We start from the raw sequence: 16,464 nt of genomic DNA, 5'->3' as shown, positions 1-16,464 counted from the left end.
TTCCTTTTCCGTCCGGTCCATCACTAAAGATTTTCAAACATGATTGAAATTAATAAAGTTTGGACTCAATTACAAAAGGGGTTTATTCAGACATACCTTTGGTTTGTCTGAAGATTAATAACCCCTCTTGTTAAAGTAAAATATGTCCAACACAAGAGGCCGTCAGCTCTCATCTGCCTGCCCAGCTGTTGGACAGGACAAGTTAAAAAAAGAAAAAGAAAAAAAAGAAATGAAAACAAGTGAAGAAATATTTAAATATTTCCCAAAAACACATGCAAGAAAATTTTAAAAAGTTAGTTAAAGACAATTAACTCCCAAAAACTAATAATGTATTGTGCAGAATAGTACGTCTAACAGAACAGCTCATTGATTGTGTTCTCCTGGGGAATGCTTGGACTCCTCTCTCCCTGCAAAAACAAAAAGCTCCTTTTTTGCATTTGCCGCAAGCTCAATGCTTTGCTTTGCCACCCCGGCCCTAAAAAAACATGCACCCCTTTCTTGCTCCCCCCGTACACAGTTGAGTCTATTAATGCAGCTCCTTCTCCCTGTAAGTGCGCCCGCTGCTGAGGATGTCGGCCGTGCAAAGCTCATGGAATGACAAAACAGTTTGCACAACATTAGCAGAGAAAACACAGTCTACGCTGTGGAGGAGCGAAAGCAACAGCACACTGGCGAATGTGTTCTCCCTCAATTGATATTTTTCCTTAGCAGAGTTGGAGGAGGTGAAGGGCTGTCACAATGAGTGTAACTGTTTTCCCTCCATCCAGGAAAGGTTGAAGGAGCTCCAAACAGGTGCAGTATTACATGATCAGAATGAAATGGCACAGAACCCCATTCACAGTTTTTGTTAAGAATAGTTGTTGCCATATTTTGCACTACTGTTTAAGCGTGTATCTGTTTTAATGTGCAAAATCACTGTGGTGATGGTGACGTTCTGTCTTGTGTTGTCACATATGACAGCTAAAGATTTGTGTGATCAATTAACTATTCTCAAGGCTGCTTTAGAAACTCCTCAGCCATCTAATTAATTCTGCCTACACCACTCAGGTGTTTAAAAACAAAGGACAAATGGCACAAATGCATGGCTTCATAGTGTAATTTACGACAATTACAAAACTGCGTCCCTGGTTAAAACTACTGTAAGCTTGCAGCAAATGCTTCATCTCGCCTGAAGCTTTACTTTGTTCTTTCATCAGCAAATGTCATTATATATTAATGTTCTGATTACTTTGCAAACCATTCTCAGCAGTTTTAACCTCTCACACCTTTTTGTGCATCATTAAGCTTTAACAGGGCCATGATGGCTTTATTGTTTAACTTCGACAGGACTTTGTTTAACGTCAGCGTTTCCTCTGCTTCCTGACAAGGAGTCACATTTCATAACTAATTAAATTGATCCCTCCAGCCCCACTGACAGAGTCCACTAAATGGAATTATTTGTATCCGAGTGTCAATATATTAAATCACAGGGGCTAACGAGTCAGGCTATGGCTTTCTTTTATCTTCAGTCTTGCATGTGCAGATCTTCATCAGCTAACAGTCGCCTTAAATGGAGGATGAACATGCTGGACTGAGCCTCCCTGGGTGAAAGCCAAGCCTGTCTGACTACGCTGTTAATGCCGCCCCATAATCCTACTAGCAGGGTAACAGTGCTCCTCAGCAAACACAGGGGAAGGAACTGGCAGCATTAAAATCCACACACTGCGCACGCAGCGCACGTAAAGCACACACACTTACACATTATCATTTCCCTGCTCTATTATTCCCTTATTATCATGTTAACAGTTCCAGCCTGGCTGTGCTAATTGGGGGACTTACACATTCCCTTTAACAATGTCTATTCCGGTGTTTTTTCTTTCTTTCTGTTTTTTTTTTTTTGCTAGTGCAATAACAAGAGCTCACACAGAGAAAATAATGTGTGTTGAGGAGACAATAAGAGCAATTGAGAATACACAAATTAGCGCTTCTATCTTTATGTAATTACCATACGACTTTGTTTATTTAAAAACACATTCTGATTGATGTAAAATATTTACCATAATCGCTTATTTTTGGAGTCTTTGCTTTTCTAAACTGATAACCAAACAGAATAGAAATACTTAATTACTGGATAAAATAACATGCATATTTTATTTCAAGAATGAGACCAGCAAACACTATAAAAAGCAATCCTAAAAGGCTATTTATCTTATGAACCAAGTACCATTTTGACAGATTTGTTTGTCCGCATGCTGGGAGGTCGGGTCAAAGAACAAATCTAAATGAATATATTTAATTCTCCTTATGTAGGAAAAACCCGTGTTTAGCTCATGAGGATGGGAACACCAGAAGCAGGCCGAACATTTGTGGGAAAGAGCCAAAACAGTGGCATCGACTTTACACTGGCATGATGATTTGTGTTATAACTGTGCCATGACCCTGACCCCCAACCCCTTCAAGTTACATGTGAATCACTGTGGAAGAGTTTAACAACAAGAATGTGAAATGCCTTTTGGTGGCTCAGCAAAGGCAGCATCTGGATTTTAAGGAATATCTGGAAAATACCAAGATAATGGCTTCTGGTCAAGTTTAACTTAAAACAGATGTTATGCCAAAAAAAAAAAGCTCTTTGCCTTTTGTGTTGTTAAAAAGTGATGTTTCAAACATATTTTGAAAAAAAAAAGCATTAATGTAAAGAAGCCTTCGGTTTTAGAGTTTTACAACATTTATTTATAACATCTTAGCTTTATCTATGTTACTTCTGTGCTCAGCTTCATTTTTAAATGTGTGACTTTAACTCTACCGCTGGATTGTTTGCTCTATAAATTGTTTGTAAATGCTGGAGTAATTTAATTTCATCTTTTCCATCTCTGGACCTTTAGCATTAAACGTCGGCGTGACCTCCTGCTGTTTCTCTACACCATTAAAGACATGTGAGAAAGCCTTTGAGACTTTGAAGTGTGTGGTGGACAACAATATACCGGCCTGCTCTCTTCTAATCTCTGCTTTCCCTTTTTAAAAAAGAGAGATGCATGCTGGGTTGTGTATCTTTGTGGGCACAAGGTTAAAGGTAGGATGTGCAGACACAGATTGTGTGTGTGTGTAGTTTCATGCCAGGCAAGGAGAAGGAGGAGGAAAATGGGTGATAATCTCACTTCGTCCTGCTTGATGAACAGATCATTAGGGATTTAAAAATCAAGTGAAGATTAAAAAAAAAAGAACTACTCACAATGGTCTCAACATAAATTGGAATTAAGCACAGATTTTTCTTTTTACAATGTACCTCCAGGTTAAAACACAGAATGCTGTAATCTGTAGAAAAATTAACAAATGTCAAAAAGTAGTGAGATTTAATGGCTTAAAAATTTAACAAAACTGTCTGGATGGAAAAGTGTTTCATTTGCGAGGCTCTGCTTTCTCCTGTTTGTGAAGATAAAGTTCACCCTGACCTTTTGGCCACTGTTTATTCTCTTGATATTTGTTTCAGAGTGTCCCTGTGTTCCTACACACTCGTGCACACTCTTCTCTGCTATGTGTGTGCTCGTGCATGCCAGTAAAAGGTTTGTATTGCAGTTTTCTCTTGGAACAACTGGATTGGGCTTATTCTTACGAAGGGTGATCACCCAGTTAAAGTCTGAGAGCCTCACATTTTATGATACAATTCCTGACACTGACACACAACCTCAGCCTCAGCCTCAGGTCTCCACCTACTAGCACAACCGCAGAAGGAGAGATTAGTACTGCGACTTAATTGACAAAGTAGTTCTCAGCTAATATATATGTTAAATCGTCACATGTGCCTTAAAAGATTCTATGGGGTGTTTGAAATTTTCAACCAAATCAGTTAATCTAATCCTGGGATTGAATTGAATGCCAAGTTGATTTCAACAACGAAGGATGGATGTGAGAAATACAAAGACCCAGAGGGAAAAACACACAAAGCCCAGAGCTTTAACTTTTGATAAGCCTCCAACACATCAATCTGCCATCTTAAAACAAGTGACATTGTAATCCTGAGGGACAAAGACTAAATCCCTCTCCCTCACTTGTAGGCATGATGAGAAAGGATAAAGAGACAAGGCTATTCAAACAGGAAACTTGATTTAATGCTAACCCTCAAGCCACTAACCCTATATAACTACAAAATCCTGAACCTTCTTGCAAAAAAAAAAAAAAAAAAAACCTCTTGAAAGTACACACATAGCGTGCCAACAACAGTCTCTGGTTGCAGTCCCCATGGTTTTATTGTTTGGACTGTTTACAAAGTCACTATGTGATCACTCACATCATCAATACGAGACCTTAGCAACAGGCTCTCTTGGATTTTTCCCTAAAGCAAAAACAGAAGGACTTTGATGGCAGTAGGGTCTCCTATAAAGTTTAGTGCTCTGCATGCTAACAGCAGAGTAACTCAATCCCTGAACACTGCTTATCACTTTGCTAAGTCTGTGACATACTGGCTGGAAGCTTGTTTACAGAACTAATTAAGTCAAAGCTGTTATATATTAAGAAGGCTGGGGCACTTTGAAGAGGCTGCAGTAATGAAAACAGGATGGCAAAAATGCTTCTTTAACTTGCAACACTTCCATGTACTCCACCTAATACATCAGAAGAGTGGCCATCGGAACTCTGGGTATCTGAATTTACTTGGATGGAGATCAACGTTTATATTTTTTCTTAGACCCACTGTCCCAGCTACTAAGACCAAGTGGGCCCCATGTAATTTATAAGTGGGCAGAAAATGTGGGCCTCGAATTGGTTTCCGTGATGGCCCCACCTGTGTTTTCTCACATTGGCTTAAATCGGCTAGCATAGTGAGCTATGTCAGTGGGATGGCTCACTATGCTAGCCAGCCGCCTGGTGGAAAGCTACCCTCAATCCAGCAACCTAAGTTTTAATGCAACCTAAGATTTAATGTTGCCCGGTGGACAACGGGTAGACTCAGGTCAGCTGGCTAGCATATCAGGCCTGCCCACTGAGTGCCCACTTAAGCCAACGTGGGCAAACCGAGGTGGGCCCACCAAGGAAACTGCAGGCAAACCCACTTGGGGCCATATTTTCTGCCCACTTTTAAACCATATGGGCCCCACTTGGCCTTGCTGGCTGGGGTGTCAAGCATAGCTGGTGAACATTTGTGAACAATGGACAGATGTGAATCTTTATTTAATTTGACTTTTTAATGAAACATCATGAAACATCAATTTGTGTCCAAGAAAAGCTAAATTTCTGGTCTTTGGCAGATAGGACTCTGCTTAGATGTCAAGTGTTTGAACTTGATTTTTAATAGACATGTTCTAATATTTGCTGTTCCACTTTGCTTCAAAACTGCATCAAAGAAAGTTTTCAGGTATCATTTGTCTATAAATTTGCGATCAAATCAAGAGTCCTTAAAAGGGAGATTTTAAAGACTATGCCCTCATGCTCCATGAACGTAAGTAAAGGGCTCTCTGTGATAGGAGTGCTAGCAGCCCCTCCGTAATGTATAAGGTACTTCATCCTAAAGTGTTTTTCACAAGGAGCGACACGCTCCCTGCTTGTCTTTATGAGAGTGGAAATCATTTTTCTAATAAGCGATCCACTGTTGAAGTGAAAGGTCAAGGCCTTGTTGCTTCTCAAGAGATTGCTGAAATAGTATTTCCCTTGGGGGGGGGGGGGGGGGGTATTGATGCCCTCAATTTAAATCTGACTATTAAACAAACTGCTGTTCAAACAGATGTCTCTATCTCTAAAAAGGAGATGCACTAAACTTTTTTGTGGTGACACGATGATCGAAATAGGAGAAAACACTGCTTTCTCAAACACAGCAAAAGTTGTCGCTTGGGTTGAAGAGGACAAATTTTATATGGCAAATTCCCACCAAAGATTTGCACAAGGGTTGCTGAATGTACAGTCTGTTAGAATTAAATATTTGACGAAAAGAAAAAAAGCAAAGAGATAGCTCTCAGTACTGTCAAAGGAGAAGGATGTACATGATACCAGGCAGACCAAGCACAAAGGCAGTCAGGTCCATAGCCTTGACCACTGTCGGTGACCAAACCAGGATTACCCTGTGCCCTCTAAACACAGCCAGCATGTGTTGCCTGGGTGGTCTGAGTTCCAAACCACTCACACACCAACCATGGCACCACTTGTGTAGCTCTGTTTCTATGAAAGTACAACAGAAAAAAATAAAATCCAGAAAGATTTGCAACAGGTTTAGCAGGAAGGATTACAGGGAATTAAAAAAACATGCACATAGCATGATGACAATGTAAGTGTCATCCGCTCTTGTGTGAAGGCAGATTGCGCTGCCCTTCAGAGACCAACTAATTTCAGAGGCATTTATCAGCCTCTTTCATGTCCCCCACCTCCAGGCTCCCCTCCATCAACAGGACTCATTAGCTGTTACTTTTACCCCTTTTTTATTCATTAAGATGTGCTAATTATTCGCCTCCAGATTTTAAAACCCCCACGATTACCAACAGGCAATTACGATATGATGAGAAAGATAGATGTTTGTGTAACACAGAAATTACAGACATAAAGATAAAAGAAAGAATATTAGGAAAATTAGAAAATATATTTAATTTCATGTCTGATATTATTGATCCACTATAGCCCCAGTGGACTCATGGTGGGAGCAGTTGTGTGTTAATTACATCGGAGAGACAGAAGCATAATTGAAATATAGCTGGATAAAGAAGCAGGAATGACATCCCCCTGGGTTACGTGGCCAACAGGATCACAAACACTGACCTGGATCTGCTGCTGGAGGAGGTTGATTTTATGCTGCTGCTGCAGGAGCTGCTGCTGTTGTCTTGCAATCTGGTTGGGAGAAAAAAGCAAATAACTTAAAGGGCATCCAAAGCAGATGTAAAGAAAAAGGTGAGAAGGTCAAAAACTTTATTTCTACACTTTTTGTTGCCATTTTTACTGTAATATTGAATAGATTAGACAGACAATGTAAAGGGGTAAAAAAGAACTAATTAGTTGAGTGGAATTTTATTTGTTTTGACATCAAACAACTGTAAGTTTTTTTCTTTCTTCAAAAGAATAAAAAAGATGTGCTGAAGACCCCCCCCAGGCAGAGTTTGTGGTGAAGAAGAATCAATGATTTACAGGACAGACACTTGCGGTTATGAAGGATATCACTGGCACAGGCAGAATGTGAGTGACAGACGCTACCAAGAGCCTTGAGTGACATGCAGGCACACCACAATGTTTCTCTGTCTCCTTCTACAGGCCCACTTCATTGAGCATGACAACCAAGTTTTAAGTGTCATTTAATTTTCATTTTTAAAATATAATTACAAAGTGTTCACTGTAAGATATCTGCCATCTGCAAATGTGTCAAGATTAATTTGTGCTGGTTTCCTCACGAGTGTCAACAGTTAATTACTGCGTTGTGTCTTGATGGCTTGATGACATTCTAGCTCTCAGCAGGCTCTCCCTCTATCCCTCCCAGCTCGCTCCTCCATTTTAATAATATTCTTCCATCTTAAAATGAGATCTAATATTTTATATCCCTGCTCATTCATGCTGCAATCTCTGCAAAGCCTACAGACCAGGGCGTAGTTTGAAGATGAGCATCATTGATTGAAAAAAGAAATCAATACCGTTAATGTATTATTAGTGTACTATGACCAAATGTATTGCTCTGGGGTATATGGTGTATCTCTTCATTTACCATGGCAAGGTCTGAGAGTGCGCTGAGAAAACTCTGAGTGAACTCCCAGCTAATAATTGATTCATGCCCATTAAGATGGCTGGCGATAATAAAAGTGTCGTCGGCGTGGATAGTTGTGTCCTTATTTCTTCCCAGACATTAACACACTTCATGGCCTGTGTTAATTTGCTGATTTGTACAATATGGCTCACTGGCCTGATCTGTGCTGAAACTCTAATGTCATTATTTTTTTTTATATATTCTGAGTCAGTTTATAAAATATCATGTTTTATTCCCGCATATCTTTAAATTTGTTAGTCAATATAACCGATCAAACAACTCGATGCATTATTATATGGCATCAAAACATGTAAAACTAATTTGCTGAACTCTTTTTAAAAGATGTGTAATTTTATAAGCACATTTTGAGCATAAAGTGCTTTAATTTACCATAACTGTACTGCATAATATTTGATACTTGCAAAGATTTAGAACCTTGTTTTAGATTTCAAGATGTTTGACCAGGTTTGAAGTTGCTTTAACTTATTTTAACTCTTAGCCTTTCATAAAATCAGAACAGTCCAGATTTTTTTTGTCTCATTAAGTAATAAGGAAATTATTTTTAAAAGTCTAAATCAGTTTGCTTCATAGTTTTGATAATAGAAAACTTGCCTCAAGATTAAAAAAAAAACTATAGTTTTGCTGTAATTATTGGTTAGATTCTAAATGATGGTATTTTAAAATTCAATAAATGTTGACAAGTTAGACTGACATTCATTGTCTAAAATGAGTCTTTTCCACTTAATACACTAGTTTTTTTTAGTTTTTTGGTCAACGTAATCAAAATAAAATATAATGGCTCACATAAAAACTCAAAAAAAACAATTGCTCAGAACTAGCAAAACATACTTATTATTGGGCTGTATACCATTCAGTTTGAACTAAATTTCTCTAACAGTTATTTAGCCATGTATTTCCTAAAATGACTTGCTTCATGTACAAATAATTTTACAACTTTCTAGGGATTTTCTTCCTAAGATTACTGTTGTTTTTCCTTTTTTAGGGTAACTACCTCTTTTTGCTGAGTGGAATTCAATTAAATCAATTGTATCCCCTTAATTTAGAGGGAACTAACAAGTGATCGAACAAAGGCTATTAGCTGAGACAGACAGAATGCGGACGACAGACTGAGCAGTTACCTGCTCCTGTTGCTGACGAGCCAGCTCCATTTGCTGCCTCTGCTTCTCCATCTGTGAGGCGGCCAGCTTCTTCTGCTCATCGTGGGCAGCCAGAAGCTGCTCTCGCAGGCTGATCAGCTGGCTGATCATTGTAGAAAGCTGATGTTCCTTTTCTGCCAGGCTCTCTGGAGTTCCTAGTGAAGGATGAGAGACAACAAGGTCAAGAGTGGAGAAGAATCACATTACAAGCCATATCACAAACTATTTGTGCCATGTATATCTGACGGAAAGAGAGGGGCTTAAAAGGTTTCACGGTGGATACGAATTGTAAAAAAAAAAAAAAAGAGTAGGCTTTCGGAAACCTATTGTCCATACTTTGTCTACCATCAAATATAGGAAAGTCACCATGCTGCTCATACCGATCATCACATTGTGCTATTGTAGAGCACATAATATTTAATACAAAGAAAGCCACACATGCAGCAGGCAACTGCAGGGAATTCACTCAGTGTTAAGGTCACACACAGCCTGTAGTTGATGGTTTTGCTTAAGCTAGTGTTCACAGCTTTCAGAGAAAAGAGGGGAAGAAATTGTTGCTAGCACATTGACAAAGAGCTGCAGGGAGCTGTCATACTGAGGTGGCAGGTTGTGTCAGACTTCCAGGGGTTGTTAAAGAGAAAGTTTTAAAAGTCATTGTTTGCACTGGCCTCTGAACTGTGTTTTAGATATAGCAGTCACATCAACTTATTTGCAGCAGCATGGTGGTGTGGTGGTTAGCACAGTTACCTCACAGCAAGGTGGTTTCCTCACTATGTCCAAGCTGGGCTTTTACTGTGTGTTGTTTTTTTTAATGTTTTTTCCGAGCACAAGTTTTCCAAAAATAAAAAACTGTTGTTTTCTGCATACTTGTTATTCTCTTTTGGGTAATTAAATGGTGGTTGTGCTTTGCATGGGCACTGGCTCTGTGTGCACAATGACAATTATCAACTGAGATCTTCATCAACACGCTTTCTCTTGTAAAATAATGAGAGAACGATAGTCTTCCTCCCTTACAGCTCCATGTCCGCACTGAGCGCGACAGAAGAAGCAGCCCCGCTGCACCGGTCTCTCCCTCCACCTAATCAATGCTAAGTGATTCCACCATTGACTTACACAGCCAACATAATTGCCAGTGAGAGGCTAGACAGTAACTCACTTCCCCTTCCCTGTACTCCTGTGAGACAAGCTGATCTGAGGGAGCTCACAAAAAAAACTGATTGGAAAATGAGGAGACAGACAGAGTCGGTCAAAGAAAGGGAGGAGGATAAAAGCATCAAGACTCAGATAACAGTACAGTGAAGTCTGGACTGAGGCCAGCAGAAGCTGAATTCTTTCCTAGGTGTCTTCCTCTTGTCTTTGACCACATCTGTCTTGAGTTTCTCCGAGAGCTCCCGGGGGCCCGCTCCACTCAAACTATTTTAATTCGACTAAACACCTGATTTATTTTATCTCTCCAATGAGGAAAGCCGTTTGTCTTAATAGGGCCTGTCAGACTCCAGAACCCATTCAGGGCAATTTACTGGCAGGCTTGTCTGAACCTCAGTTCGCCCCTCTGCCTCTGCTGCCTGCTGCAATGGAAGAGAGCTGCAATTCTCCATTTATCCTCCTCACAAAAAAAGCACCTAAAAGCAGCTATTCATTGGGGCTGTGTGCAGTTTCCAAGGCCTGAATTGACTTCTTATTCACCCAACTACACTTGTTGTGAATGGCTTATCTGTAAAATTGATACAATCGGCTCCAATTTTATTAACCTTTGGCAGTGTCCATGAAGGAGCTGCCTTTTACAGGTCACTAGTAAGATACATCAGGTATTGTCACAATAAATCACTGCAACCAATACTATGGACTCTTGAAAGAGGCAGAACTAGAGAAGAGATAGGAACAAAAAAACAAAGAAAAAGATTAAGACAAGCAGGTCACAGATGAGTTTAAACTCAGAAAGTGTCTGGACTTAACAGGGCTCTGTGGGTCTTCATGTCTATACATCTCTCAAGTAGCTTTTTAGAATTAAAAAAGAAAAAAAAGACTCAAAACTTTCGAAAGTGTGTGGAATTCAGGCACATCACCAGTAGACTGGTCCACCGAGGGATCTGATGGGCTCGTCTGAGTGTGGGGCACGTTGTTCTGCTTAGACACCACATGAATACTAACAGGAGGGCTATTGTTGTGTGCCCGAGCTAAACTGTGGGAAGCCCAAAGCATCCTACTCTGTAATGCAATTGAATCATTATAATCGGTACTTTATATTAGTTTATGGTCCCTAAAAATTTGAGCTCAAGTTGGTGCTCAATTTAAACATTAAGCTGCAAAATAAAAAAATAACTTTAAAAGTAAAGTATTTTTCAAAGCAGTTTTTAAAAATACATTTTGACATAAATGGCGAGCATTGAAAACATTGTCAAAAACAGTGTAGATGTTTTTTTTCTTTACCTTGGAGGCTGCACACAACTGTGCTGAAATCAGACACGTGTTTTTTGTTGACTGACTCGTGTTAAAATCTCTTTCTTCCTGCTTTAAATTATGAATCAGCTTTAAAATGCAGATAAAAGTTTTATTGGGTGGTACAGAAGAGCAGATCAGTGGTCTGTGTCTGACCAGCGCCCTGACAAAAGAGGCCGTTTCCTGCATATTGCATGGCTTTTAACAGCAGTGGGGCTGGGGTCTGCCTGTTAACATGTCTCCTCACATTGCGCTTCCGATGGCAGACAGACAGCCCAGAGATGCTTTGGCGCTACATAAACCTCGGCAGCCGGGCCAGACCTAACTAGTTGTGACATCCTTCTGGTAGATGACTGAACCTCAGTAGGACAATACCAGTCTGACACAGGAAGTGGAGGGCCAGGAGTCAGTGGTCAAGCTGTGTTGGCACATTGCTCGTTGTTTTCTCAGGCCAACTTCAGAAATACTGCATGGACTTACAGAAAGGCGAGGCTGTGCAGTTTCAGCCTTTTCAGAATTCACCTTTTGAGATTCCTGTCTCTTTTAAATGCCCCAAAGTAGGGCAGAAAGCATCAACGGGTGACTAAATAAATGATAAGAGAAAAACAAGCCAAGCTACGGTTGCTTGGGGAGGGACAGGGGTATTTGAGCCTTGGGGTCTTTGGATAAAAGGCACTTTGTAGGGGTGCGATTTGTTTTGTCCAATACTCACATCTCCCTCTCTCTTGGCTCCCTTCTCTCTGCTCTAATCAAGCAGTCTCTAATTTGGGTTTCAAGTCTAGTACCGGGGAAAAAGAAGGAGGCTTGTTACTTTGAAGAGTCCCGAGTGAATAACACAGATAAAAGATTCAGGCACAAAAAAAAAGAAGAAAAGCAAGAGAGGGTGAAAAGGAAGAAAATCACAAGGCCCCCTATTCTCTGGCCTTCCTTTTGGTTAAGACAGCTGAGCCATTATGACAGTCCTGAATTGAGTTTTTTAACACCAGAGAACTGGAAATTCTTTGTGTCTTTATCAGTTAACTATTGTGGATTGCCCATATGCTGAGAGCACGTCGCAAGTAAATTAAGACCTGTCCAAATGCCGATTGCACCAACTCCGTGAGCACAGACACTACATAGGTTGAACGCCACACATGCTGGGGTTCCCTGCTTTTGCTCTCTATATAACTGAGCATAAAAGTAGACATGACTGTACAGATGTTTCCAGCGCAAAATGTCCCATGCCAGCAATCACTAAAAAGTACATCTCTTTAAGTAAATGTGCATTTTTTAACTCGTTGGTCACATGACTTTTTGTCTGGTCTTTACAGGGAAAGAACAAAGAGGCCAATTGTGAAGAACAAGGCTGCAACTATTGGTCCTTTAATGACCCACTCCAATGAAAATCATGTTTTTTTTGGTGTTTTTCTTATGATGGAAGACTTATATAAAGGAAATTAAGATTAAGATTCCACTAGTAACACATTTACAATAGACCAAAAGATAATTGGAGTGAGACTTTAATGTTTCCTCCCATAAAGTACTGTTTTTTTGCCACATATTTCTACAAATACATGCATCAAATATAAATCTTTGAAACATACCATCTATATATTTATTTCTATTTACAAAAATGACCTTTTAATAGTTTTTCTTTGCTTTTAACCCTTTCCACATATGCTCAGCAAAACGACACAGTTGCATTAATAGTTCACACGGTGTTAATGTGTTTCCATGTCCTACAACCAAAACAATGAGCAACAGCTGTTTTACCTGGCTTCCTGCCTGTTCTGTGATATAAAACCTGTTAAACGTGCCAATAAAACCCCCATTAACAAGCAGAAACGGCGACCCACGAACATGTCACTCTCCAGCAGCAGTAACTCTCAGTCCTATCTGTTTAAGGTGTTTGAACACATCCACCGTGGCTTTTGAAAAAGTTTCCCATTTTCTTGTTGAAAGTAATATTGAAAGAAAACAACATTTTAAAACACCAAAGTTTTCATAAAGATCCTTTTAAGCAGTAGGTGGATAAGGAAATGACTGCTGATAGCGTTCTCTTTCAACAATGCTGGTTGTCATGGTGAATGTCATGACCAAAACTATTATTTTTGAAGTTTAAGAAAGTGTCTCTTTGCCACACAAGCATACAAATAGAGAAACTGCAGCACTTAAAATCCCGGCATGACAAGGACAAAGTGAATCAACAAAGCCAAACCAGAAAGGTCGACCGTTACAAGAAACGTTATGAAGACGTGCTGTGACCCCTTAATTTACACATAAAACAAAAATTGAAAAGAAAATTGACACTTTTTTCTTTTATTTATATATATATATATATATATATATATATATATATATATTTACGGATCATAAAACAAAAGCTGTGATCACCTCAACAAAGTTTATTATGAACATATATGTAAGGTAGCACAAGAAAGAAAAATATACAACATTTCATAATTTCTTTCATTTCTGTTGCCTTTATGATAAGTCTGACCCATTAGCCCTTAATACATGAGCAGAATTCACAATTTAATGGTATCTAATACACAAAACTCCTAAGGTTCTCAAGGCAATGGCTGACTGTAAGTAAGCACATCCTTGAGAGGATTTATTCATTTGTCTGACACATACAAATGAAAAAGTAAGCCAACGTTTTGTTTTGCAGTTTAACTAATGCATGACATTATTTATGCCTCCCTCTGTGAAAGTTATTCTAGATAACTTTTGAGAGACTGAAAGAGGAGGACTAACTACTATAAAGAGTATAACAGACAAAAATTTATTTTTGAACCTTTGAATTGGGTTTGCTCTTTTTCACGTCACATTATATTCTATCATCTTTTACATTGTTTTTAGGTATTAATGCTTCGTTTTCCATTAAATAAATAAAGAAGCTAAGAGCTTTTGAGACACATACTGAACTCTTATGGCAAACTTACTATTTTTAGATATTTACAACTAAATCATATGCCCAGTTGACTCCATCCATGTTGGACATATTTCCTGTAATCTCATCTGGAAGGGCATCTCTGTGAAAAACTGTGTGAATTTAGGAAAGACTATATAGGAAGGAGGATGTAAAAATAAGAATGAGATTATGAAATGCAAACAAGGAACACAATTATGTATGCTTTATGTCAGTATTTACATGTCTTACATTAGAGTCTGGAAATTCTGTCATTGCGTGGCAGAAATTACACATGATCACTCCACATTGATCACAATTTGAACTTGACTGTGTTGAGGTTACTCTGCAAATTGAAAGGAAGCTAAATAACCTCTTAAAAATATTTTAGCTTTCCTTTTAATAAAAAAAATACTTTGCTCTGTGCTCTTCCTGGCTGTGAATATACAATTTGTTTGGCTGAAGGAAAGACATCAATATTTTAGGAAAAAAGCTTTATTTTTCAAAGAAATCTCTTTGTTACACTCATGAATGTTTTGAACTCCTCTTCTGCAAAATGTTGACACGAATGTGCTGGTAAATATATTTGCATGAACAAATCATGCCAAAGCAGTGGAATAGAATCCCAAAAGTGGACAATTTTGTCCCTGTTTCACACATATATACGCAAACACCCAGCAACAGAGCACTACCTTTTTACCTCCATTGCCACAAGCTAAATTCCTCAATTCATTAGAGGAGAAAAACACACAGTCCAACACTCACTTGCATTCATCTGGCAAATGTGGCCTGAGGAATAATGATTTACTGTGGTTCATATTTCACTTGAGTGCACAGGGCAAACAGTTGACTGAAGTGTTATGGAGAAAATGCTAACTGAAGCATTTTTGACTGAAGAAAACTGGACAGATAGAGTTTTGTGCTGCTCCTATGAATGTTATATACTTTTTGAGTTGATAGCTATAATTAGCAGGATGCAGTTGACTACAAAGCTACAAACAAACCCTAATATATACTTTATTAGTGAGCTTTGCAACTGCATTTTTCTCTGTACCTGATTACAGAAGTCACCCCACAACCGATTAAGGCATACAGTGAATAAATATGTTCTGAAGTTAACGTGGGCAGGTCGACAATGGGAGCTCTGTGTTCACACAGTGCACTTCTTTCTGTCTGTGAAGGAGTATGGTCAGCACAGGTATGAACGCCATCTAATCGGTCTCAGTCACCATCCTGCCCTGCCCTTTTCCTCTTCTCATAAAGAGCTTCCACTTATCTGCCCTCCCCAGGACTGTCTGTGTGCAGCCCACTACTGTCATGTAGTCACCATTTTAAAATTGATTGTGAAGGTCCAAAAAACCCTGATTTTTCTGCTTCCGAATTCAAGATGCCATTTTTTTTTGGTACATTTATGTTTTTTTCTCTCCCTATTTTTAAGCACATTCCAGGACAATAAATACAGCTTGTGCTCTTAACATTTTTGTTAAGCTTCGGCAAAGTCTTGAGCTGAATGTGTGTTAGTTGTTTTTCTTTTTTGCCGCTCAAATTGGAGCCAAGAAAATTAGCTCTCAGCATGTAAATTTAAACAGCTTTGTCAATTATGAAACTTATAGACATCTCACAGGGAAATACAGAAAAAGGGGATGAACTGCACATAATATAGTACCAGATAAAATATGTATTTCACTAACCATATGTGATATTTGGCTTAAATATAGTGTGATAAAGTAACACTGCCTTTGAAGCGTGTAATTATAAATTTCGGGTCTGATATGCCACATCTGACGTCTCTCTCTGGGTGTAATTCTCTCTTTCACTCCTTCCACCTTGCCTTCTATTATCTGCTACTTTGTGTGGTTTGGAACCCTTCCAGCTGGCCTCCCTTTCTTTGTGGTTTTGTTCAGGAGATTTCATCGTTCCTGCAGATTGACAGCTAAGCCCAGGTATGAAAACACACAGTTAGCTCTGGAATTGACGAGTGAAAAGAAATCCGCCACTAATGCTCCCTCACAAACTCTTCTTTTTACATGCTCCTGCTGACATTAAACCTTGACAAAAAATAAAATAAAAAGGCAGATTTTATATCATTCACCCTCGATTCTACATGTTTTTCTCAGACACATTTCCTCTATGGGATGATTGTGTTTGTTTCAACTGACTTTGAAAGTCTTCCCCTTATTACCAGCTCGCTAGACAGACCAACACCCACATGACAGCCGTAATTATAGATTTGTCATCCGAGTTTGTGGGCCTTGAAAAGCGGATCTTTGATGCTCTTGACACCATTGTTTTGT

At 39.1% G+C, this 16,464-nt stretch overlaps 1 protein-coding gene across 1 annotated transcript in view; it reads right to left on the bottom strand.

The window, feature by feature from the left end:
- Positions 1–16,464, bottom strand: part of sox6 (SRY-box transcription factor 6) — a 77,381-nt gene that overhangs the window by 39,858 nt on the left and 21,059 nt on the right. The window contains exon 4 of the mRNA NM_001164868.1: positions 8,824–8,996. Within this exon, the coding sequence (NP_001158340.1) occupies positions 8,824–8,996 (173 nt within the window). The remainder of the gene's footprint in view (positions 1–8,823; positions 8,997–16,464) is intronic.

The sequence above is a fragment of the Oryzias latipes genome, chromosome 3 (assembly GCF_053564925.1).
Source record: "Oryzias latipes strain Hd-rR chromosome 3, Olatipes_Hd-rR_3.1".
Classification (NCBI taxonomy): Eukaryota; Metazoa; Chordata; class Actinopteri; order Beloniformes; family Adrianichthyidae; genus Oryzias; species Oryzias latipes.
The sequence above is the reverse complement of the archived record's forward strand: the minus strand, read 5'-3'. Positions and strand labels throughout refer to the sequence as shown.